The sequence below is a fragment of the Numida meleagris genome, chromosome 5 (assembly GCF_002078875.1).
Source record: "Numida meleagris isolate 19003 breed g44 Domestic line chromosome 5, NumMel1.0, whole genome shotgun sequence".
Lineage (NCBI taxonomy): Eukaryota > Metazoa > Chordata > Aves > Galliformes > Numididae > Numida > Numida meleagris.
In genome coordinates, this window is record NC_034413.1 from 7881653 (window position 1) to 7905059 (window position 23407).

A 23407-nucleotide genomic window follows, 5' to 3' on the forward strand; every position below is an offset into this window, starting at 1 on the left:
ACGTGAGATAGCTTGGCTCAAGACTGACGCTCTGGAGTGTCAACAGCCCTAAGCGCAAGAGTCAGCCTAACTGCCAGACACTGCAAGATATGATGTAACTGAACCTAACCAACAGAAAATACGAGGCAAGTTAATGTTTCATTACAGTTCAGTCACACGAATATTTTATTTTCACAAAAGAAATTAATCTCAACATTCTTCAGTTTTGATCAGAGCCAGAACTCAACCTGTTTACTTCAAGAGAAGAAAACAGGGATCCCTGCAGCTTTAAACAAGCAGGTATCTGCTGTGCTCTGAGAACAACAATTTGTCATTCCTTATTACCAGTCACTAGATTGCTTGTTGTCATTCCTGACCAATCAGCTACATTAGAGAAATACCGAACCAAATTATTAATGGATTGTCAAATCCCAGAATAGGGCTTCTCTATTAGTGTGAAAAAACTCACAAGGCAGAAATTGACAAGGCAGCCTTTAACCATGCTGAAAACAAGTTCATAAAGGGAATCTTCAGTCTAACTTTACACAGGCATGAAATTAAGTTGGAACAGTAAGGTTAAGATATGGATTTTTAAGTAAAAATCAATCGTACCGAAGTTGAAGACAGCTTTATGATTACAACCATTTTAAATGTAAGTTAACAGGACATTCTCAAGGTGCATTGCAATTCAATAAACTTACGTGCATTCAACAGCAAAATAAAAGCAAAAAAAGCTCACCAACACTGAAGTATCAAACAAAAGACAGAACAGAAAATTCAGCCTGCAGCTTTGGAATCATTAACATTATACATCTGATAATTGAACAGTCCCAAATACACAGACTGATACAGTTAAACAGCAGAATTTCTAGGAAGCAACTCTCATTTTTAGTACGATGAATGCAACTGCTCTTCCAAAAGAGGAACTGCGGAATCCTGGCATACATACGAATGGAGCAGCACTTCAGGCTTCACTTTCCAACAGTTTTTTCATTTTTTTGTATTTTTCTGGATTCTCGTATTGGTTTAAAAGGAAGAGGAGAACCTGCTCATGTTTTTTAAGCTGTGGGAGAAACAAAGTATTAGAAATAGCAATAAAACAAGTTCCAGTACTCTCATCCCTAGCTCCATGACAGAGCGTGGCATGCATTAATATTCATCTGTGCTACCTGAAATACACACGTCAAGTTTCCTCACATATAGAGCTGTCTGCCAAGCTGCATCCACAGCAGAACACAGCTTGGTTACTGAAAAACTATCCAGCTGCCACTGTCCACGTGATGCAGTTTAGGCAAACGCCACAGCCACCCTTACACAGCAGACACAAAAGGTAACATCCCGGAGCCCTTATACTCCAGGAGGGAAAACAAAACCAAACCCTACACCTTCCCCTTCTCCCCCAAAAGCAAACAAACAAACAACACAGTTGGATGTGTGGCAAAACACAGACTAATGCAACCTGTGTGATCTATATGCTGTCTGCTCAGTTTCAGGGTGTTCTAACTGTTCTCACATACAGAAAATGAGAATAGAACTGGCATATTCCTTTCTCTTATCTTCGCTGTTTCAGTTAGCTATTACCTCCCTACTCCCATATGCTTCCCACGTAGGGTTTCATGAATTCTGGAAACCTTTAAAACAAGTGAGTACTGTTAGGACTGTTTCTTACCTACCTGCATTTTTAGTTCTGTGCAGCAGCAGCATTTGGTCTCACTTCTACTGCCTACAAAACAAAGTAAATGAAGGAGTTAGAGAAACTAAGGAAGCAGCGTTCATGTGTGAGCTAGTATGTGGAATTTCCTACAGCACTCACAGTTCTTGAAATCACATTGAAATCGAGAAGACAGTGAAGATAAGTACCTTGATGTGCAACATCTGAGTTTTCAGCTTGGCAGTATTTGACCAAACCTTCTGTCACTAATTTGTCTGCTACATTCAGACTACCATTTTCACTCTGTTTCTCCACTTTCACCAATTTAACATTTCCATTCACTCCTTTCACTGTGATTGTGACATATTTATTCAGTAACATTTCTTTCAATGTGTTAAGTACCAATGGAGACCACTCAACTTTCTTTATTCCTTAAAAAAAAAAAAAAGAGTACAGACAAGTTTGTTAAGAGTTCCTTTTTATCACTTCATCTTACAAATAATGTCACAGTTTTTGAAAATGTGATGCTGAATTTTCATAATAAACAGCCAAGATTGTACAGCTAATTAAGCAATTTTTACAAAACAGTATACTCATTAATACTGCAATGGCTATTTCAATAGATCATCTTTATCATTATTAAGGAAAGAATGCCATAATCAGAATAGATGTAGATTTATAATAAGTTTCAATTAAAAAGAGTCAAGTTTTTGTTTGTTTTCTTCTTACCTGCAAGAGAACATGCAATCATCTGAAAAGGAAGCTTTAAGTAGGAATCAGTGATTGGCAGCACATTTGAAAGTGGTAAAGTTTCACTGTTCCCATAATCTACATAGAGTACTTGAACTGTGGACTGAGAAACTTCTAGAACCAGAGCTCTGTACCAACGCCCATCAACTGAAAAGATTGAAACAAGAAGAACCACATGTGAAAACATTCATAAACACAGATTCTAGTGAGAATAAGGATGTTCAGCTCTAGTTTTTCAGGGATTTTTGAATATTCTGATATACAAAGAAGGCCACTTGACAAATCAAAAACCCATTGAAGAACAAAAGAATTGTTTCTGATAGCAGCATTAATGGTGACAGAAGTGTTTCTTTCAGAGTTTTGCCCAGTTCATACAGATGAGATTTTTACTGCAATACTGTTTGGGGCTCTCTACACATTGCATTGCTAGTCCCTTCTGTTTTCCAGGAACATTTACTCCTAAAACATGGCCAAGATCTAAAATTACATATAGATTTTCATTTATATTGTAAAATATCTATTTTTTCCTCCATTTTCCTGAAGAGCTCTAAACAAGAAAAGCTATCAGTGGACAACAGAAACAGCCAACATTTAAATGTACGCTTATGTTCCACCTTGCATTTTTTTAATTCATCTACTCTGTTTTCTTTTCATAAATTCTTACCAAGCACTTGATTTTACAGTATTTACTAAGTTAAGGCTGATTAGCACCCAGCCAGATCTCCTGTAGCAAGGCACATCCAGTCAGCATTTAATATTTATTAGTCAACACTATTTGTTACCTTTTAAGTACTGAACTTATGTATCAGCAGAATATGTCCTGTCCCATACATTTTGCAGTGCACAACCTATCTCCCCTTTTCTCTTCTGGACTATCGCACTTTCTTTGCTCTGAAAATACAACCAAACTGTACTTGGCAAATAAACAAAACTCTAAACACTTATGGGTGGTAGGTTTTTCTCCCTTTTTGAAAGGGAAAGACATGTTTTACACTTGTTAAGGAAGTGTAAGAATTAAAGATTCCCTCACCTGAAAACCTGGCACAACAGGCTTCACCTAGCTTTGGTCTGAAAGGCCGCTTCTTACAAGATTTACAGTAGTCTTGTAGTTCAGTCAACTGACTAAGTAGCTTCTCTCTGTCTGCAGAAAAAATATTTGATGATTAACCACACTGGCAGGTAATGAAGAGTTTACTTCATCTCCTCTACCCTCACCTTTGGCATTCTTATTTTTTTATCTGTATTTTTCTGCTGTCTAAACTAAGCTTCCACGTAGTCCAGTTCACTACAGGCGCTCATCTTATTAACTGACTTGCAGCAATAACTTCATCGATATTAGGAACAAAGAACAGAACTCTTTCTTACCTTTACAGTGAACTGGTACAGCATAAAACAAGTCTGGGCTTATAACTTCTGTCACACAGACAGATACAGTTTGATCCACTGCCAATTCTATCGACTCCCAGTGCCCAGGTGAGGTTTCTACTAGAAAGAGCATGAAAATGCTGCATGATGCTTTTCTCTAAGCATATAGCTGTTAAAAGTATCTGTTAACAAATATCCTTTTGAATTTTACAGATAATTTCTATACTTCAAGAAGAGAAATATAAAACAACATAACTCTTCCTTAATTTGCTGTTTAGAAGCTATTAGCGTAAGAAAGAACTAAAAAACACTTAAAAATATGATAGTGGAAAGTAAACATGGAAAAAGTTTCAGTTGTGTAGCAGACTTACAACTCTCCACTGTCAAATATTCACATAACATTTATTTAAGAGAAATCCAATGATTTTTACTTTCCTTTTTTTGTTTGTAATGCCACCCACAGAGCACTTCTGTTTACTTGTAAAAACACCATGATGTACTCAAAATTAAGCACGTCTACTATTGGTATCATCTATAATTAAACAACAGGAAGATGGTTCAAATCTGGAATGCTGAAAGTTCTTTTCAAATCTAGAATTCAATGTTCATTTAGTTACCTTTTTTGTCAGACTTAGTTGGAAAATTATTTTTATCTGGCAGGTCTTCCTTCACAGCCAATTTCTCAGAAGTTAGCATCTCATTGATCACTTTTGGATAACCCATGGAATTGTCAATAAGCTCTACACCTGCCCCATCTCTGGAAAAGCAAGTTATTCTGGCTTGAAGCTTCAGCCCTGCAGTGCACATACGAAATCTTTCCGTAGCTTCTGGGTTCCATTTGCTATCAGCAGGCTTTATACCTAGGAAGTAGGAGATGCGTTCAAAATACCTCCATTAACTGACTTTATGCAACACAAATCTTTCCCAAAAAACACTACTCAAAATACCAAGGCTGCTTTGACTACCTCGGGGATACACGTTGTACTTCATACTTGTTAATTACTTTCCCCTCCTTTTGCCAGGACTTACAAGTTATATTTACTGTATTTTATGGGACACTACCAAGTAAGTCCTAACATCTTAGCACAAACAACACTGTGCAGACTGCTTAAGAAGCAGTTTAATATAGCCTTTTCCTAAAGAGAGCAGAAAACTATAGTGCTTTAAGAGACAAAAAGAGTATGCCTGGATAAAATGTGGGTTTGAGCTTTTCCACTTTTTTTTTTTTTTTGAATTTCTAAACTGAGTAGACTTTGTTAGCAAGGAACAACAGGTCTGCAGCACTGAGTGATTTGGTGTGTAAAAGGAAGAGGCAAGGGTTTGGGAAAAGACAGGGAACATCAGTACAGTGCCAAATTATGCAGAAATCATATGAAACATTCCCACAGGGTACTGAAATGCCAGCTTGCTACATTAGAACACATTAGCTCCTCTGGCCTGTAGAAAAAAAACAGAGGAATAACTAAGTTTCACAAAAGCAGGTTTACTCCTACAGTAAGCAGCAACTAAAAGCTAGCAAGCACTACAGATGAAGCAAAACTACAAGTTCCCTTTGACCAGTAAATCAGTGACCCCGAGGCAGATCACTCTACTACACTGACAGGAGCTCAGCAAAGAACATCTGTCTGTTAAATTACCAGCGTGCTGTGTTGCAAGGCTAAACCAGTGGCTTCCATAATTTCTTGAGTCTGGAAGCAATACAGACATTATTATAAAGCATAGTTCTGTGAACTATACCGTATCAGCACCTTCTTCCCCACAAGCAGCAAGTTTCTAGTTCCTAAGCGCAAAAGCACTTGAAAGGAGAGAATTCATAAGAAGATCCACCTGAAAGCCAGCATTTAATTCCTTGGAATGGCAGCTGTAGAAACGAGGATGAAATCTGCCGTATCTTATCCAGTGGAACTTCTTCAACATTTCCGTAGTCCACAAAGAGAACTTTAACAGTTCCACCTGAAGTAACGTTTTGCACCAAAGCACGGTACCAGTTACCATCATCTGATTTAAAAATTGAAGACATCACATTTAGTAATAAAACTAGTCTTTGCTATCCTCTACCAGTACAAAATATGGGCTACATTTTTTTTTTTGGTCTTACTGTTTTTTGTTTGTTTGTTTCATGTTCTCCCGAAGAACTGAAATATTTTAGTCTGTTACTTACCAGAGAATAAAGCACAGCAAGGTTCTCCTTTCTCAGGCTTAAAAACATTTGGAGGAGTTTTCTGGCAGTATTCAAACAACGATTTGTTAAGTGAGTTTAGAGCACGTAACTCTGAAAGAGAGAAAGAATTAAAGACAAAGTCACTGAAATAAGCAGGACCGAACCTTTATCAATACCTTTCAAATATAAGTGGTACAGCAAAAGAGTCGATGGAAGTTTTCATTGAAATTTCCTATTTGAAAAGCCGTTGACATTGAATTAAGTGAGAAATCTGACATTTACTGACGAAGTAGTTCAGTATGATAGCAAAGCAACCTGTAGTTCTTCCTTCCAATCCAATTGGCCTGCACTGTATTTCTTGATTTGAATACGTTTAGGTTCCACTTTCAGCTACTGAATTTCATGATGTTTTTTTTTTTTTTCCAACTAGGTTAAAAAGCCAGTAGCCATCAGAAGTCCCCACATATGCATGTAAATAGATAAGTGAAATTTTCTGAGCTTATCCAAGATAAAGCAAAGTCTCAAAAAGCTGCATTTCTCTTCTTCATATTCTTTCATCTCTTCTGAATCTTCAATTTCTTAGAACAGGACACGGTATTAGAAGAGTTCCATTAACATTGCATGTGGCCAGGATGCATTTCTTTCGCTTGCTATCTTCTGTTTAGGTCTCCCTTGTACAGGTGGTGATTATACTTTTCTCTACACTGTTAGATTAAGTTTTATTCAACTACTTCGCTTCAGCATCTTCAGATTGCAGTCTCAGAGTCACTACATACCACGATCCAATTCCTTCACTATTTTACTTGTACTTTTCCTCTTACACAAACTCAGAAATAAGACTTGGTGCTATAAACTCACTTGAAACAATGATAGATCAGAAAGCAAAGAAACTATGCTGAAAAACGACAGCTGAAGAAACTTACCATTGCTATTTGCAATCTGACAGTAGAATTCCCCAGGACTGTACAGCGTGCACACTATCACATCTACTGCTTGTTTCAGAGATAATTTACTCCACTTGCAATTTTTGTTGTTTGTTGTGTCCTCTAGAGAGGAAAGAGAGGAAAGAGAGAAGTAGAGGAAGAGAAATAACACCCCCTCCCCCTCCCCCCCCCTTTTTTTTTTTAATTTTTTTTTTGGGGGGGGGTTAAGGGTGGAGGAAAGGATGAGAAAAAAAATCCACATTGTATACTCATTCTTTGTGTACTACGATGTCTCATTATAAATAATCCAACTATTTGCATCTACACATTGATAATACTGCTAAGATCAAACACACAGTTTTACCAGAGACAGAATGGAAAATAACATCCTAATGTGCTTCATATAAGAGATAGGAATCTTCCCAAAAGTACACAGAAATTTAACATAGGAGTTATAAAACTCAAATTAAAGCTTCAGTCAGCAAATGCAAGAAAGGCAGTTTAGGCAACAAATCCCTTTAAGTCTTGAAGTTACACAGGCTACTGCAGTTGAACAGCTTTTGAAGGACTGAATAAATGGTTTCAGGTGCAAAATACAGACAACAAAGATGAGCTTAAGGACAAGAGTGTAGAAACAGACAGGTACTAACTAATCATAACCTACTTCAACTGGACACATTAAGACTTCCAACCAGAGGAAATTCTTGTACAGTCTTCTAGAAATATGCCACTGCAACTTCACTACAGGAAGTTAAACACCACCACTTTATCAGGATGTGCCTGTACTCACCATCTGCTTGCTTAACATTGCCCATTTCAAGTGCTTGACAGGCCATTCTTGGTGCTTCAGCTGCACAGCCTTTCCCAATGAGATACCTTGATATATTTATTTCTGGAATAACTGATGCATCGATGAGCTCCACCACAGATCGATAACTCTCTTTACCCACTACTTTCACTGTCAATGCTTTGTCTTTTACTAATTGCTTCATAAGAGAAATAGCTTCTGAGGTCCAGGCTCCCAACGGTGGCTTGATACCTGAAAACGGGCAAATAGTACAGAAAGATTCTGAGACAGTTCAGGTCTCAACAACATGTGGAGAAGTACAATTACACTCTCTGAAGTAACAGATTAAGCAGCAGATATGCCAAGGAATTCTCTCTCACTCCTCAGGGATATAACAAGATTCCAAAACCAATTATTCAGATTCTAAATTTGTTGCATTTTAATAAAAATCTGCCAAGATAGTCTGTAACTTGTAGTCTATTACACAGAGTGAATTCAGAATTAATACTTACTTAGCATAAAGGTCTAAGAACCAGCAGCTTTTGGGTCTCAAGAATACAACTATAATTTTGAGCATACGTTTGGAACAATATTATCAACTTTCGAGCAGCATATCTGCTCCTGTAAGCTTCTTCCTAAAACTTTATACCACTGAATTTATGTCAAAAAATGCAAGTTATAACCAAAACTTTACAGTAACAGGTCAAGGAAAGTCAGTGACCTTCCAGGAAGACATTTGACACAACAGTAATCCCTGCCTACATCAGGAAACAACTCGTCTGATTGCCTTCCCGTGTCCCCGAATTTAGGAACTTTCTCAGTTCTAGAATATTCATAAGCAGTTACAAGCATCATCATTTGTCTCAGAAAGGTGGTTTCTTTAGGTCACATTCCATACAGATTTAAGAACTCCACAAAACCAGCCAGCAGGCATCTGAATTTTGCTTAGAACAAAGGTACATGCAAAACCTAAGAACAAGCATGTTAATACAATGCGGTTTTTCGAGTATTTACATCACTAAGTACATTAGGACAGATTTGTCATGTTTTGTAAATACACTACAACAGTTAATTAAGAATTCTGAAAATAATATCTCCTGGTATCTCTACCCTTCGATCCACAATACCACACGTGGTAACTTGTCAACCCCCCTTATTTTCCCCTTTATCTGAAGAGAAACAGCTCAATTTATTTCATACCTGCCAAGGTACATCTTATGGCTTGAGCTGGCAAGTCCATTAATTTTGGAATCATAGGACGAAGTCTGGTTGGCTGCAGAACTTCAAAGTTTCCATAATCTATGTAACCCACCACCACGTTATTTTCAGAAGTATGTGCTATAACGGTGGCACGATACCAGACATCGTCTTCTGGAAAGGAAGACATACACATCCATTACATTTCATTTTAGCTTTTGTAAATAGCATGATTTTTTGGGGCATATCAATATATTGGTGATCTCAACGTAAGAGTTGGAACAGCAGCACTACAGCTCACACAAGCCTTGACAAAACCTTATGGAAAGCACCTCCTATCAGTTAAGTGTTGCAAGCTCATTTTTTTCCATAAAGAATCCCCCATCCACAAATGTATATTGCAAGAAAAAAATGAAGTACTACACCCACATAATGTAGTTACGTTCAATGTATTTAAAAAACAGGATCTCAGCTGACTCAAAAGACTGCCTAATGTAATTTAAGTATTCTTATTCAATTATAAGATTTCAGATAGAAATACAAGCTTACTCTCAGATTTATCAAATTACTATCAAATTTATTAAGACAAGTGACATACTTAATGCTTTTTCTTCCTAGCTAAAGACCTGAAACTAATATCCACTTAAAACACCAAGACAGCTTATTGACAGTAATACGTTTTTCTGAATGCGTAGGAAAAAGTTATTTCAGCTTATCTGTTCAGTTCCACAGCTAGTTTACTCAAAGCAGAAAAAACACATAGGAGGTAAGAAATTAAGAGGAATGTTCAAACATCAACAAGTTTTAGGAGCAACCATTTCTAACCAGAAAAAGTACAAGAGCAGCAATATGTTGATTTCAGGGTTTTTTTTTTTTCTAAATTTTTCTTGCTAATAGCTGGATGAACAGAAGAATGATCTTTATTCCACTGTGCTCAGGCAAGCAGGACCTCATGTTCTTATAATAAAATTCTTTATTTCATATAGAAATATCAATTCCTAGCACAAAATGTTTGAAATTTCTAGCATATGCTTATTTCCAGACATGGGGCTTACCAACATAAAACCCATTCCTTTGTAGTCTCTTAAAAAGCTCCTTCATACAAAAAGGAATCGAGTGCTCTATGTTTGCTTAATAAAGGGGCCATTTTATTTTATTATTTTTTTTAAACTTGTATTTTATAGATGGCTCCTTTAGATAAGATGTTCACCTTTACCTGTGAACTGGGCACAGCACATCTCTCCAGAAACTGGTCGGAAATTTGGATTACTGGGAAGTTCGTTGCAGTGTTTGCAAAGACGCACCTGAAGCTCAGCAAGATGACCTGACGTTCAAATACACAGGTTTTAAGGAAACGCACACACCTTAAGTTCAAAACCTGAAAGAACTTGTTGCAACATAAAAGGCATTTCATGTAACGTTAAAAGTAATATTAACATAGTGGTAAAACTAAGACCCTTCAACCTCTAACACTGAAGAGAGTCCTTGCATGAGTGTGAGAAATCCCTTTTAGCTGAAAATAGCTACACCCAGACAGTGCTAGAAGGACACATTCCACAAACTCATTCTGCTGTTTTTCTCCCCAGAACATCTGTTCATGAGCGTTGTGTACCAAAAGTCTCCCTCGCCAACCATTCTGACCCACTGTAACTGCTCTTACATTCTACCTCAGCAGAAGACAACACAGCAGGGTTTGCGCATTATTATCCAGCCTTCTCTCTCCCCTCCAACTCAGATATTCTCCCCATACTGTGCAACAAAGCAGCTCAGACTACACACCCAGCCTATAAGGGAACTCCTCCCCAGTGTTAAGAACTTCAGAGGCCTTTAACAGGCTCTGTTGTGATAGAACAAGAGAAAACAAGCTTAAAGAGGGTGCATTTAGGTCAGATATAAGGAAATGTCTTTTATAGTGAGGGTGGTGAGGCACTGGAACAGGTCGCCCAGAGAGGTGGTGGATGTCCCGTCCCTGAAGAGTTTCAAGGCGAGGCTGGACCACATCCTAGGCAACCTGATCTAGCTGTAGTGTCCCTGTTCATTGCAGGGCAGCTGGCCTAGATGCCCTTCAGAGCTCCCTTCCAACTCTAAGGATTCCATGATTCTAGCGACAAACAGAATAATTAGATACTGACACATATTTCTGGAACACCTTTGAGAACGCTTAACATCTAACAGAACATATTTATAATGTAAATATACAAACTGACTTGAAAGGACTGCTAAAATCCATGCCACATCATCTTTCTACTTAGACTACTCAGACTGCCTACAAACCATCACCTTACAAGTTACTAAGTGGCATTAACAGACTATGATGCCAGAAAGGTCCTCTACAGCACCAGTGCTTTTAAATGAGGCACAGCGTAACGCCACAAAGAACCTCCATTATAAGACCAACCAGCAACATCTCCCCTTAGATACTCACTAAGGAAGAAAAAGGTGCTGCAATAGCTCACAGCTTATTTTCATTAAGCCACTTACGGCCACTGCGTATCTGCTGACAGAAAAAGTCTTCTGGATTTTGAATGTGGGAAACCACAACAGAAAATGTGTCTCCAATACATATGGAGACACACTCTGCAGTTACATTTCCACAGCAAAGCAGTTCTTTATCTTCACATATTTCTTCTTTACTTTCCTTAGAGTTCTTTTCTGACACTGTACGTAAAAAGTAGAAAAAGATAGAAAGCGGTTACTGAGCAAAAGCTAGATGACTTTGAAATGTACAACTTCATCAGGCAGGATTCAGAGATGCTTTTAAAAATCACACTAAATTAAGCTACAAAATTAAATATGCTGAACATTCTTTCTTGCCAGACCTTTTGAACTTTGAAGGCTCCTGTAATTTCATCCATTAAATTAATGGACACAACAAGCATTTCACACTGTTAAAAAGCGTATGCGCTACTGTCATTAGAGCTTAGAGTGCTTCCAAACCATATCCATTGGTGCACCTTCTTTGGGATACTTGTTTAGTAAACGTGTACAAAATGTACACATGCACTAGTCAAATCTTTAGGGCGGAACTAGAAACTCATGCTGTCATTTCCAAAGGGTTAAAAATGTACAGGATAAAAGAAAAGGAAAAACATGGTACCATATCTGTGTACATCTATTAAAACAGTAACAAAAACAAGACACTCCTATAAAAAAAAGATTATGGAAGGTAGAGAGGGAAGGAAGCAAAAGACAAAACTGCCTTCCAAGGGTCTTGGAGAAGAGCGTGGCAGAAGTGAAGATGAAGACTTAGCAGTTTTGTTCCTTACCTTCCCCCAATCTTTTCCCTCCCTTCCATACCCACACCAAATATACTTACAACCATCTGGAAGAACAACATCTACAGCAAAACTTGACATCATTTCCTCTTGCAGTACATCAACAACAGTTACTGAACAGGTCTTTCCCATCAGCTGGGAAGAAAAGGTGGCAATGCCTTCATTGCGTCCTTGTTGTTCAGGATCATAATTGGCAAAGGAACACTTAATTGCCTGGAAAGAATTACCATCAGAACATGGGAGATAGGGTATTGCTTGCCTTTTATGAACAGTAAGTCAATTTTTGAGGGCCTTAATTGTCAGGTATATAAGAGTAAGAGCTGCTGTTGACATTTGCAGCACTATTAGTTCAACTAACAACTTCACAAAACAATTAAAATAGGAAATTATGTTTAAGCTGTACACTGCACAGGAGCATTACACAAGGTGTGGCTGTATCACACCATGTCTGAATACAAGTACACACTGTAATCTGTCCTCAGTAGACACTGAGGGCTTTGAGTTAAGGGTCACAAAGCTATCAAAATCTTTTAGGAACCCAGCAGAACAACTTGGACATACTATGAAAGACTGTTCCAACAGTTGCTGCTTAGAGCAGACACTGTTTGAAGGAATGCTTCTCTATTCTTTGTGTCAGGTCAAACAACCTCGACCTGAAGATTAAAGCTAGACCACAATAAACAACTACCAAGACAGTCCTGCAACTCAGACCAATAAGGTTTACCCACACTAAGTGATTTTTCATCACTACATTAGACCATATTGAAACACTTCAACAGGATGTTTCCTCCGCTGCCCTCCAGCACAAAAAGGAAATATAAACCCAATTATTTTACCACCTCAGATAACAAGAATTTTAAGAAAATAATCAGGAGGCCTTCCTCACTCCTACAGAACATTTCAGAACGTGGACCTTTAGTGTAGTAAAGCAATTTTTATGCATCACTTTCACTGAACACAAAATACTGTGATAATGGCAGTTATACGGAGGTAAGAGTTGTATCTATTTCAGAGCTATTCATTTAAAATACTACACCTACTGTTAGGAAAATAGAACTCACACATGGAGGAAACAGTTCAATGTCTTTGTGGAGGGCTTTAATCCAGTAGAGTGGAATATTTCCTTCCTTTCCACAATCTATATAGAACACTTGTGCTTTCTTTTGCAATACATCCACATCTTTAATCAGTGCTCTTCGCCAGGTCTGTATCCAAGAAATAACATTCTTAGTAAGAGCACACCATAATAAGCAACCACATTTACTGTATTCCTCGCTAAAACACACACTTCAACCTTTAGTTTAATAGGTTTGTTTTTAAACAAAGGCAACTGAGAATTTTGAAGTAAACCAAACTCACTGCAGTGCTGACTTGTTAACAGAGTTATGCTCCTATCAATATTGGCTTTCCTACAGTAAAACAAGGATCTGTTAACAACGGAAGAGAAAAAAGTGGCATTAAACAAAAACAAAAAGGATAGGAAGGGGAAATGGGAACTAGGGGAGACTACAGAAAAGCAATCCGAAAAGTCAGGTAAGAAATGAGAAATAACTTGAAATAAGTAGTCAACCTCCAAACTAACAACAACAGATCAGATCTGCTATGAATTCCTACACCCTTCAATAAAGAAAAGGACAAACTACTCCTATCAGGTTTGAGTACATATGAACACTTAGAACTAAATGTTTTTTTTTAGAGGAGAAAAAAATCAGTACTTTGAGTTCCAGATTTTATAAAGTTAGTTGTTACCACAATAAATAAATCTCTAAAACTAGCAACCACAGCTGGTAGAGACATAAAAGCAAAATATGCAGAAGAATGATGAACTCAGCATAAACTTTATTTTAGGGACAAATCAGATGTTATTTACCTGATCCAAAGAATTCCTTGCCACGCAGATCTCCCCTCTGACTGCAATGTATTGCTCTTGAGTAACTGCGTTAGCATAACAGTCTTGTAGTTTTACAGAAAGTTTGCTGATCTGCTCTAAAACTTTTGGAGAATTCATCTGTATATAAAATTCACTCGGACTCTTGAATTCTGTTACAGTACCCTGAAAAGAAAAGCCACAGTAGTTAAGGATTATGTTATAACAACCTACAGTCAGTCCCAGTAAGTGCATTTCACCCTATACCTGACACTGTGCTTTTGTTTTGGACCTAGAAGTGGTATCTGCTAAGAACAAAGACTGTTATGTTCACTGCCACAGTAATAAATCTTTCTCTATTATTCCCCATCTCCTCACCTTGCATTTACTCATCTTTATAAAAAAGAAAGAAATTTTACAAGCAAGCAAAACAAGACAGAGCTAATACGTAGCTATACAGGCTTAATCAAGCTTCAAATCCCACCTAAAAAAGAACTTGAATTATTCCTAAATTAAAGTACCTGTACTTCCATAGTTTTTTTGAGTCCTAGAGTCTGGAGATCTGAAAGCATTATCTTCTTGATATGCTCCTCTGTCTTGAAGGAATCCACAGACATTAGATTGTCCTAATTAAAAGAGCTACAAGTTATGTTTAGACTGCAGTTGTTGTGCTGTGCCTGCTGACGTTAACAAACACAGAAAGAACATCGTATCATCTCAAGCAATATCTCCCAAGTGGTTTTTTTTTTTTGACTTTCAATGATTAAGTCGTCAAGAGTAATACAAAATCTTTAAAATAACGGGTCAGATACATTTGGAGATGCACTGAGCAGACAATGAACAAACAAGCACCAAAGCAGTCTCAGAGCATGGCAGCGGCCATGGGTTGGCCTGTTCCTTTCACACCCGCTTTTACAGTACCAACTCAGCCATGCTTCCTGTTAATGATGCTTTCCCAAGAGGAATTGAATTTCACTTGCTTCCTCGTAGCTTTAGCACCAGAGTAGATTACAGCTACTGCTTTCACAACACGCATCTTTTTTTTCCTTTTTGGAAGTAACATTACACATGCAGCGCAACCTGATTTGCCTAATGCTTACCATCCATGTCTGTACCACCCTAAAAACATTTAAACAACCTCATGTGCATTCTGAAGGAATACCTCTTATATTTGGGACAACATACTTCAGACAAGGCACGATTACGAAATACTGCTGCAAATGCCAAATTGTTTATTTTCAAAGATATTTCAGAACATTTCCCATAAAAGCACATTTCACAGTACAATAGAAAATATATATTGAACAATTTTTTAACGTGAGCTTTCTCAGTTCACCAGAGCTTCCTAAGATGAACCAGGAAATATAAAGTCTTCATTATTTCAAAGTAACTTTTCAGAAGTTGCTATGGCCTTTTGATTTAGGTCCCTCACTGTCAGTTGATCAGCTTTACTAGAACTGTCACAAGCACATACACACACACACACACACCAGAAAGCTATCTAAACTAACAGGAATCTCATGACTAGAAATGAAACCTTCTTTCTAAATCGCTTCAAAAATTTAAATAGATGAATTGACTACATCTAAGAAGCGTATGACAGGGCAGTTTTCTTGAACTGTGCAAACACGGATCTAACTGGAGGTATGCACTCACAAATACCATCCCAAGAAACCAAGTGAACAGCAGACTATCCCCAGCAGAACTGTTCACAGGAAGTCTACAAGAAGAAATGTTTGAGTAAAAAGAGGATCAAGATGCTGCAAAGAAGAACAGCATCATGTTTAATTCCTGCTACAGCAAGGAAGCTAGAGTTGATCTGCATCTGTTAAAATAAAATACCACATTAAACACATTTCTCAAATAAGTCACAAGGCTCCTGGTGTTGCTCTAGGCAGAAAAAGAACATCAGACATTCTTCTAAACTTGACAAGCTGTATCTGTATCCTTCCTAAAATATTTCTCTAGCAACATCATATTTCTTAGTTCTTAAATTTATCACAAATGGTTTTTTTCCCCAAACAAAAATCAAATTTACTGACAGTCTTGCTAATAGCTCTAGAAGTAACACACTTCTGAATGCTTCTCCAGTAACTTTTGATTAGAAGCACCAATCTTTCCAAAATGAACAGATGATTATCTTTGGAACTTGCTCTTCTCCTGTACAGAAGAAATTACATATACTGTAACGAGCTTACGCTAAGTGCACTCAAGACATAGTAAAAATCATATTCTATACCTTAATGTAAAGTCCTGTCTCAGTTCTAGCAGGTAACTTGCCTCCACTGTTATTACTTAAACTGTAATCAGAAGAAAAAGGTTAATTTTGAAGAACCAGACAAGTAACATGTGTAACATCCACTTGCAAATAAAACAGGAAAGCTGTGTTCATAATACAAGATTTGTGTCAAACCTCCCTTATGCCTCCCCCAAGAAAATGCTGCATTGATGCCATCAACAAGAACTCTTTGTTTAAATAGGAGAAGAAATCTCAGTGTTGTAGCATGTTGCTAACACCGTAATCCCAAACACCAAAAACTGCAAAATAAAAAATATACGTGTTGGTGTTTCAGTTGAACAGTTAGGTAGAATTCAGATAACATACCAGTCTCCTCCTACAATCCCAATTCACTCAGTGTAGCAAAATTTATGAAAAAACACATCCCTTGTAAACTTTGATGATGGATATCTGATTGCAGATTCAGTGATCAGCTGGTATCATCAGTCCCTGATGGAGACTGCCAGCTTCAATGTTCAGATCACTCCCCTAAACTTTTCCAAATCCAGCTAATTTGTACAGTATCATAACCTTTAGATGAAACACATTAGATAGTGATCTCTTGAGCATCTCATTGGCAAGTCAAAGAGATAATGAGCTGGCAGAGAATGGTCTGGCTGAAACAACTTCTAAACACAACTGGGCTAATCAAAAATAAAATACCCATGAAGTTCTTTGAAGATACAGTTAAAGTGTGCCTCTACTGAGTCTGAGAAATACAACCCATTTAATTGTGCCACTGCTGAGAAGAACAGACTCATTTGTGCTCCCTTCCCTACATCATCAACAGTGATGACAGACAGGCAATAAGCTGGAATTCTTACTGCAAGCTCTTACAATTCCAATACTGACACAAAGCAAAACATTTCTGTTTACTTAATTCACAATTAAGAACTCACTGATATCTTTCAAATCATGCTGAGATAATACAATACGAGACAAAAAATAAGATTTTTCTGTAATAGCGCAACTTAATTTACCATGCAAGGGCACTAGGAGTGATTTGTCATTCTGTAAAGACCATCAAGCAGAGTTTTAAGAAACTTACTTCTGTTTAACTGGCTCGCACACAGTGCTATGTACTGGCCAATCTCTCTTCTGGCAATCCACAGAGCAATAGTATATTTGCTTACACTGTGAACATCTGAGGGATCCTAAAGAAAAAAAAGAAAAAGTAAGTCAGAGAGAAACAGCTACATGGGAAGAGACAACAACTGTTCTTATACAAACTCCACACACAATTTAGTAACTGCTTTACAAGCTTTACAGTTTAAGCAGATACAGATAGCTATTTTTATTCCTCTGTAGCTAGCTACCAGACATCGCAGCCCTGAACTCCTTCTATACTTAATCAAAAATGTTTTCTTTCTTCTTCAGAAAGAGATGCTATCTTCAGTTTTGTCAGTACCATAACCCCAGCTACGTTCCAAACAGTCACCGCATTTGCATTTGACACAAAATACACATCCATTTTAAGGCATTTCTGGGTAATCCTTCTGATCCAATTTCACTGGCAAATACACTATCCATCACAGAGCAGGGAACAGCAGAACTTACCAGACAGACCACAGTGATGGCAAGTTCTCATCGGAGGAGGTGATGTCAGTGAACTAAAAAGACTCTTATCATACCCAATAGAAAAAATATTCTCAAAAGAATACTGCAACTTCTTTGGCTTCTCAACTGAATCAGTGTGTGATACCTTTAAAAAAAAAAAAAAAAGAGAAAAAACTCTCAGGTGATTCTTACCAGAAAAAGAACTCCAGCTGGATATAAGTATTCTAATGTATCCAAATTTGACAATAGAAAAAGATTTCAAAGTTCTAGAAAGAGACAGTCACTTCTACTGATCAGTTACACTGACCATTTATGCTAGCTAGAAATACAATACTTGAGGCAATTACAAAGAACAATAACTCACCATTTCTCCATTATCAGTTGCAGCTGTCAATGGCAACTTTCTTCTAGTGGCTGTGCTTTCCATGGAACTTCCTAGGAACAGAAGCATTTGTAAAGTGATCTCACAACATAAATGCATGCTTCTGTTATGGAGTATTTACAGGAAAACAAAATTATTCTCTATTCTTACTGCTCCACCGGTGCATTTGAGCAGAGATACTACAGGAACATCACTCCCTCTAAAGTCATTTTTCTTTTTACCATGCTGATACCACACTTACTCAAATACTACCATCTCTGGTGTTATTAGAGCAATGGTTTCACAGCTAATTCTCCACCAAGCCAACATAACGCTTACTTGACCCTCTTTCCACCCAGAAGCAGATGAATCACTCTTGCCTAACATGGAACCATATATAACAAACACTCCAGATGGCTGCTTACCAAGCTAGCTCAGATCTCCCAGAATTAATTTTTCTCTGCCACTTAGAATAACTGAGAGTACTGATCTGAGGGTGGTGAAGGCAAAAAAAATACTGCTGAAAAAACTCCAGCTCCACTGCATGAGGAATATACTCCCCAGTACTCCAAATATTCTGCTTTGTTTTTTCCAATTATCTTAAGCATTCCTGGCGGCCCAAGTCTAGAACAATTCACAGAATCACAGAATTGCAGGGGTTGGAAGGAACCTCTGGAGATCAGAGTCCAACCCCTCTTGCTAAAGCAGGTTCCCTACAGCTGGTCACGCAGGAAGGCATTCAGAAAGGTCTCAAATATCTCCAGAGAACAAGACTCCACATCTCCAGGCAGCTTGTTCCAGAACTCTGTCACTCTCACAGTAACTTAGGAGTTATTTGTATTTACAGGCCACATTCATACTGGTAATCTGTATAATGACCGAGCCTATACACAACTACAGAAGAACAAAATTAAAGGATAAAATCTATTCTTATTGCAGATGTCTGTTCCTGTGCTGCAGTACAAGGTAACAAAGATGATTAAGGGCCTGGAGTATCTTCCATGAGGAAATGCTGAGACCTGGGACTGTTTAGCCTGGAAAAGACCGAGAGGGGATCTCATCAACACATATCTAAAGTGTGGGAGTCAAATGGATGGGACTGGGCTCTTTTCAGTGATGTGCAGTGATAGGGCAAAGGGCAATGGGCAAAAACTTGGAACACATCAAGTTCCATGTGAACATGCAAAAGAACTGCAAGGGTGACACAGCACTGGAACAGGCAGCCCACAAATGCTGCAAAGTCTCCTTCTCTGGAGATATTCATGATCTCCCTGGACACTTTCCTGCTCAACCTACTGCAGGGAACCTACTTTAGCTGGGGAGCTGGAGTTGATGATCTCCAGAGGTCCCTTCCATCCCTTGTGATTCTATAACTGCCATCTGCAAAGAAAAAAATTTTGCATTCTTTGTGAAACTATTTTGTATTACTTACTCACAAAATACTGATTTTTGTTGGATATTTCACAGGGTCAGCCTCCCAGCTGAGAGGGAAGCTCCTCAGCACAAAGCTGGCACTCTGCTACTTCAATCCTCACCCGGCACCTCCTTACCTGCATCCTTCACGTGCAGCGCCTGGGCCATGCTGGCGACAGTCACCTCAGCATAGGACAAAAGGAGGCTGTATGCCAGGTAGCTGCAGGAGCACAGACCTCAATAAACAAATAAATCGATCCAGGCACGTATTAAAGTCGTAATTTAAAGCGATGACTAAATATCACTTTGGAAAGGACAACCTGAAAGTTAAGCCTGTGGAACTGGAGCTCTCTCCGAAGGAGCTCACTCCAGCCAGCGACAACCGCGAAGGCCCTGAGGGCACAGACAACGCCGCTATACGCGGGCCGCTTCCCTCCCTCAGGGCCGCGCAAACCTCGCTGCCCCCACCACGCCTCTTCGTCGCGCACCACCCCTCCCCGGAAGGAAGGGGGCTCGGCGGGGACACGCGCTGCCCGCCAGGCCCGGGCCGGTGCCAGCCGGTGTGAGCCGGAGAAGGGGCGGCCCCGTGGGCGGGCTGCCCGCCCTCCGTGAGCTGGGTGGGTGTTGTAGGAGTGCAGGGGGCGGCTGTGAGATCTGCGGAAGTAAGCGTGAAACTGGGTTCGTGGCGTCAATAAGTATTTATTATCAGGTGTTTCAGGTAATGGGAGCGCAGCAAAGGCTGGTGATATCTGTGACTTAATACAGCTGCGTGCTTTGTTGGCTGACCGCTTCCATCACCGAGGATGAATTAAAACACCGCCACCGGTGTGCACAGTCTTTGGGAATTACACTAATTAACGTTATAGAGTACTGGCAGGATGCAACGAAAGGAGAATCAAGTATCCTGCTGGGAACAGAATTTCATCAGCATGTGAGCTGGCACTGTTAGAAATATCCAAATAATGTATCAGGACGGTATCTCTGATAAAAGCAGATTTTGTTCTCAATTGCAATGGCAGGAGTCCTGCAAGCAGGAGTGCCTGCAGAAAGCAGTGTTACATTTTTATGCCCTATTACTTGACGCTTATTTTTTCCTCCCCTGGTTCCTCATTGGCTGCATACTTCAGGTTCACAATCTTCCCGACGCTCAACTAAACATACAGATACTGGTTAAACATAAATCGTTGCTAGCTAAGCATGTATATTGCTAATTAATTAACTTCTAACACTTGCTTACTCAACACTCGGCCACTATTTCTGGACACCTGTTTGTCCTTGGATAGAGATAAGTGTGGAAGGAGGATAGAGAGGGGCATCCTGATGTGTGCCTGTTGCATCCCAACCTACCCACAGAGTGAGACAATTCAGCCTTGTGTGGAGGCCCTGGCTTCTTTGATGTTTGACAAGTCTGCTTTTCTTTTGCTGAGGGTCTCTTATCCAAACAGAACAGCCTTACAGCATGCTTTCCAGTCCATAATACTATTCCCAACTATTACAGTTTTACAACTGAGAATTAATCACATAATTCAACAACTATATTTCTAAAATATGTTACTGAAATACATGGTACTTCTGCTTTTTCAAACTAGCTGTTTCTAAGGGCAAGCTACAAAATACATTGTGCTCTACTTCTTTAGATCAATTCCCCTTTTTTGATATCTAATGCAGAAACAACATTCAATTCCGACAGCATGAAGCTTTCTGGCTGTGAAATTTTCAAAGAATGATCGAGCCACAGCAAATGTTCGTTTCCTTGGTTTTGTTTCTTAAATGTTACCTGGTCACGTGGGACTTCGCATGCCGTAGGACACTGTGACCAGAAAGGGCAGGAACTGACATCAGTAAAAACTATTTCTAAATGGAGAAACATCAGGCCTGGCTTCCGCAGTTGGAAAAAGGTAAATGGGAAGGAGTGCTGAGGTTGCTGGGGGAACGCTGTTAGTGGAGACTGATCGGGAGCTGCAGGAGGTCAATGCGGCTTGCCTGCAAGTTCTCATCAGGGCCTGTGTGACGGTGTTGTAATATGGTACCAGGTGTAATTAGCTCTAATTTATAGTATCCAAGTGCTTTGGAACTAGCTGGGACACCACCTTGCTGCACGGTGAACAAAGGACAGTCTAAACAACGTGTAATGAAAATAGCTTTTTCCTGGTACGAGTTACTCAGAGCAGTTGTGTAATTACAGTCACGCTCAGGAGTGAACGATACCCTGCGTAAATCAGACACGCCAGGGAGGGCCAGGCCGCAGCACCAGCGCTGTGCCCACTTCCTGGTGTGCCCCGAAGACTCACAGCAAGCCGTGCTTACTGAGAATAAAATAGTTAGTTAATGAAAGCGATGCTTAATGAACAAAATAATAACTCTTTATGTCACCTTGCCATTATGTGGAGTTACATCAGCTTGAAGTAATGACATTACAGCAGCCTGGCCTGCTGGTAGACACAGAGGAGGGGAGTCAGGCAGCCTGAACCCTGCTCCCGGCCACGTCCCTCCAGCTGCAGCGGTGCTGAGCCTTCAGCACATTTTTCAGCCACCTTCTTCTTTGTGTACCCCCTCAAAAGTGGGGGGCGACCCAGCTGCGACCTTTCGGAAAACCAGGGCACATTCTGCTGCTGCCTCTGCAATGCAGAGCTGATGCCTGCAGCGCAGGGAAGGCTGAGGCATGTGACGGTGCGTTAGGTGAGTTCCCTCGCTCAGGAATTGCCTTCCATCCCGTCTGTGCATGCCGAACAGGAGCTGCTGCTGGCTCACCAAGAGGGAAAGTCGTTCAATCATTCCCACTTAATTTGCGGCAGTTCAGGGAGGGGCTCGCTGTGCTGTTGGCGTTATCGTTCCCTGAGTATCTGCAGCTGCCTCCTGGGGGCATGGCAGTGTTGAGATGGAAATTTGGCACGAGTTTGGTGTTCTGAGAGAGGCGGAACTGCCTGAAGCACAGCGCGGGAAGCTGAGGAGAAAAGCCCTTCTCACCTGCCTGAGGGAGAGCTCTGCTGAGGAGCTACGCGAGTAACGCTGGTGGGGGTGCGGGCAAAGCGAAGAACATTTTAACTTTTCACTACTCCCCGCGAGGCTCGCGCAGGCGGTACACCGCCATCGCTTCAGCGCTTCCCGCCCGACCCTCACCTGCCACCTGCGCGCCCCCGCGCCCCCCTGCGCGCCCCCGCGCGGCTCCGCCCTCCCCCGTGGCCCCGCCCCCCGCAGGTCCCTCCGTCGCGCCGCCCGCCGCCGCCGCCATCTTTGTTGATGTGTCAGGCGGCCGGGCTGCGCGGCCATGGGGCGGCTGCTTCCTTCTCCGCCCGCCTCGTAGCTAAACGGTGAGGGCCTTGTGCGGGGCCGGTGGACGGGTGAGAGGGAGCGTCGGTACCCGCGTGTTGCCGGCTCTCGGCCCCGCTGGGTTCTGCGAGCGAGGGGGTGGTCGAGCGGGCCGGAGTGAGGCGGCGCGGCTCAGGGCTCGGGGGCCGCCGGTGCCCGCGAGTCCCGCGGCGGACCGGGGCCGGGGTGGCTTCCCGGGGGCGGTCGGAGGCTGTGAGGGTGGCCGCAGCCCGGCGGGCGGGGAGGTGACACCGCTATGGGGCAGTTAGCGCTGCGCCTGCTAAGCCGGGACTTCCCTGTCTGCCTGCTGCGCGGGCCGGGAGCCGCTTTGTCTCTTGACAGCTTCTTTCGTGCTGGTAATTAGGTCGTCCCGTCTGGTTGGAGGTGTGCTGTGATTTCATTATGCAGTTACAAAGATAAGCAACTGGTGTGCTAGTGGGAAGGTTATGTTCCGGAGCTTGCTGCAGCGCTGCGGTAGTGTCCTTGTTTCGGCATGTGTTATTCGCAGGAGCTGCTTGCCCTTCTGGGTTTGGA

At 40.5% G+C, this 23407-nt stretch overlaps 2 protein-coding genes across 2 annotated transcripts in view; one reads left to right on the forward strand and one right to left on the reverse strand.

The window, feature by feature from the left end:
* On the reverse strand, positions 142 to 22834 carry TDRD1 (tudor domain containing 1). Its single transcript, XM_021400634.1, is given in 27 exon segments — positions 142 to 1042; positions 1653 to 1702; positions 1840 to 2061; positions 2360 to 2527; positions 3411 to 3521; positions 3746 to 3865; positions 4363 to 4605; positions 5573 to 5743; positions 5907 to 6017; positions 6830 to 6952; positions 7620 to 7868; positions 8817 to 8987; positions 10030 to 10137; positions 11295 to 11471; positions 12130 to 12301; positions 13150 to 13293; positions 13959 to 14141; positions 14477 to 14581; positions 16195 to 16255; positions 17282 to 17387; positions 17791 to 17935; positions 18155 to 18225; positions 19702 to 19769; positions 21655 to 21658; positions 22611 to 22638; positions 22641 to 22724; positions 22727 to 22834. Coding segments are annotated over 27 exon segments (3402 nt in total). The 3' UTR covers positions 142 to 943.
* The window catches only part of CCDC186 (coiled-coil domain containing 186), a 31458-nt gene continuing 30802 nt past the window's right edge, over positions 22752 to 23407 (forward strand). The window contains exon 1 of the mRNA XM_021400622.1: positions 22752 to 22875. The gene's annotated coding sequence lies outside the window, so the exon portion shown is untranslated. The remainder of the gene's footprint in view (positions 22876 to 23407) is intronic.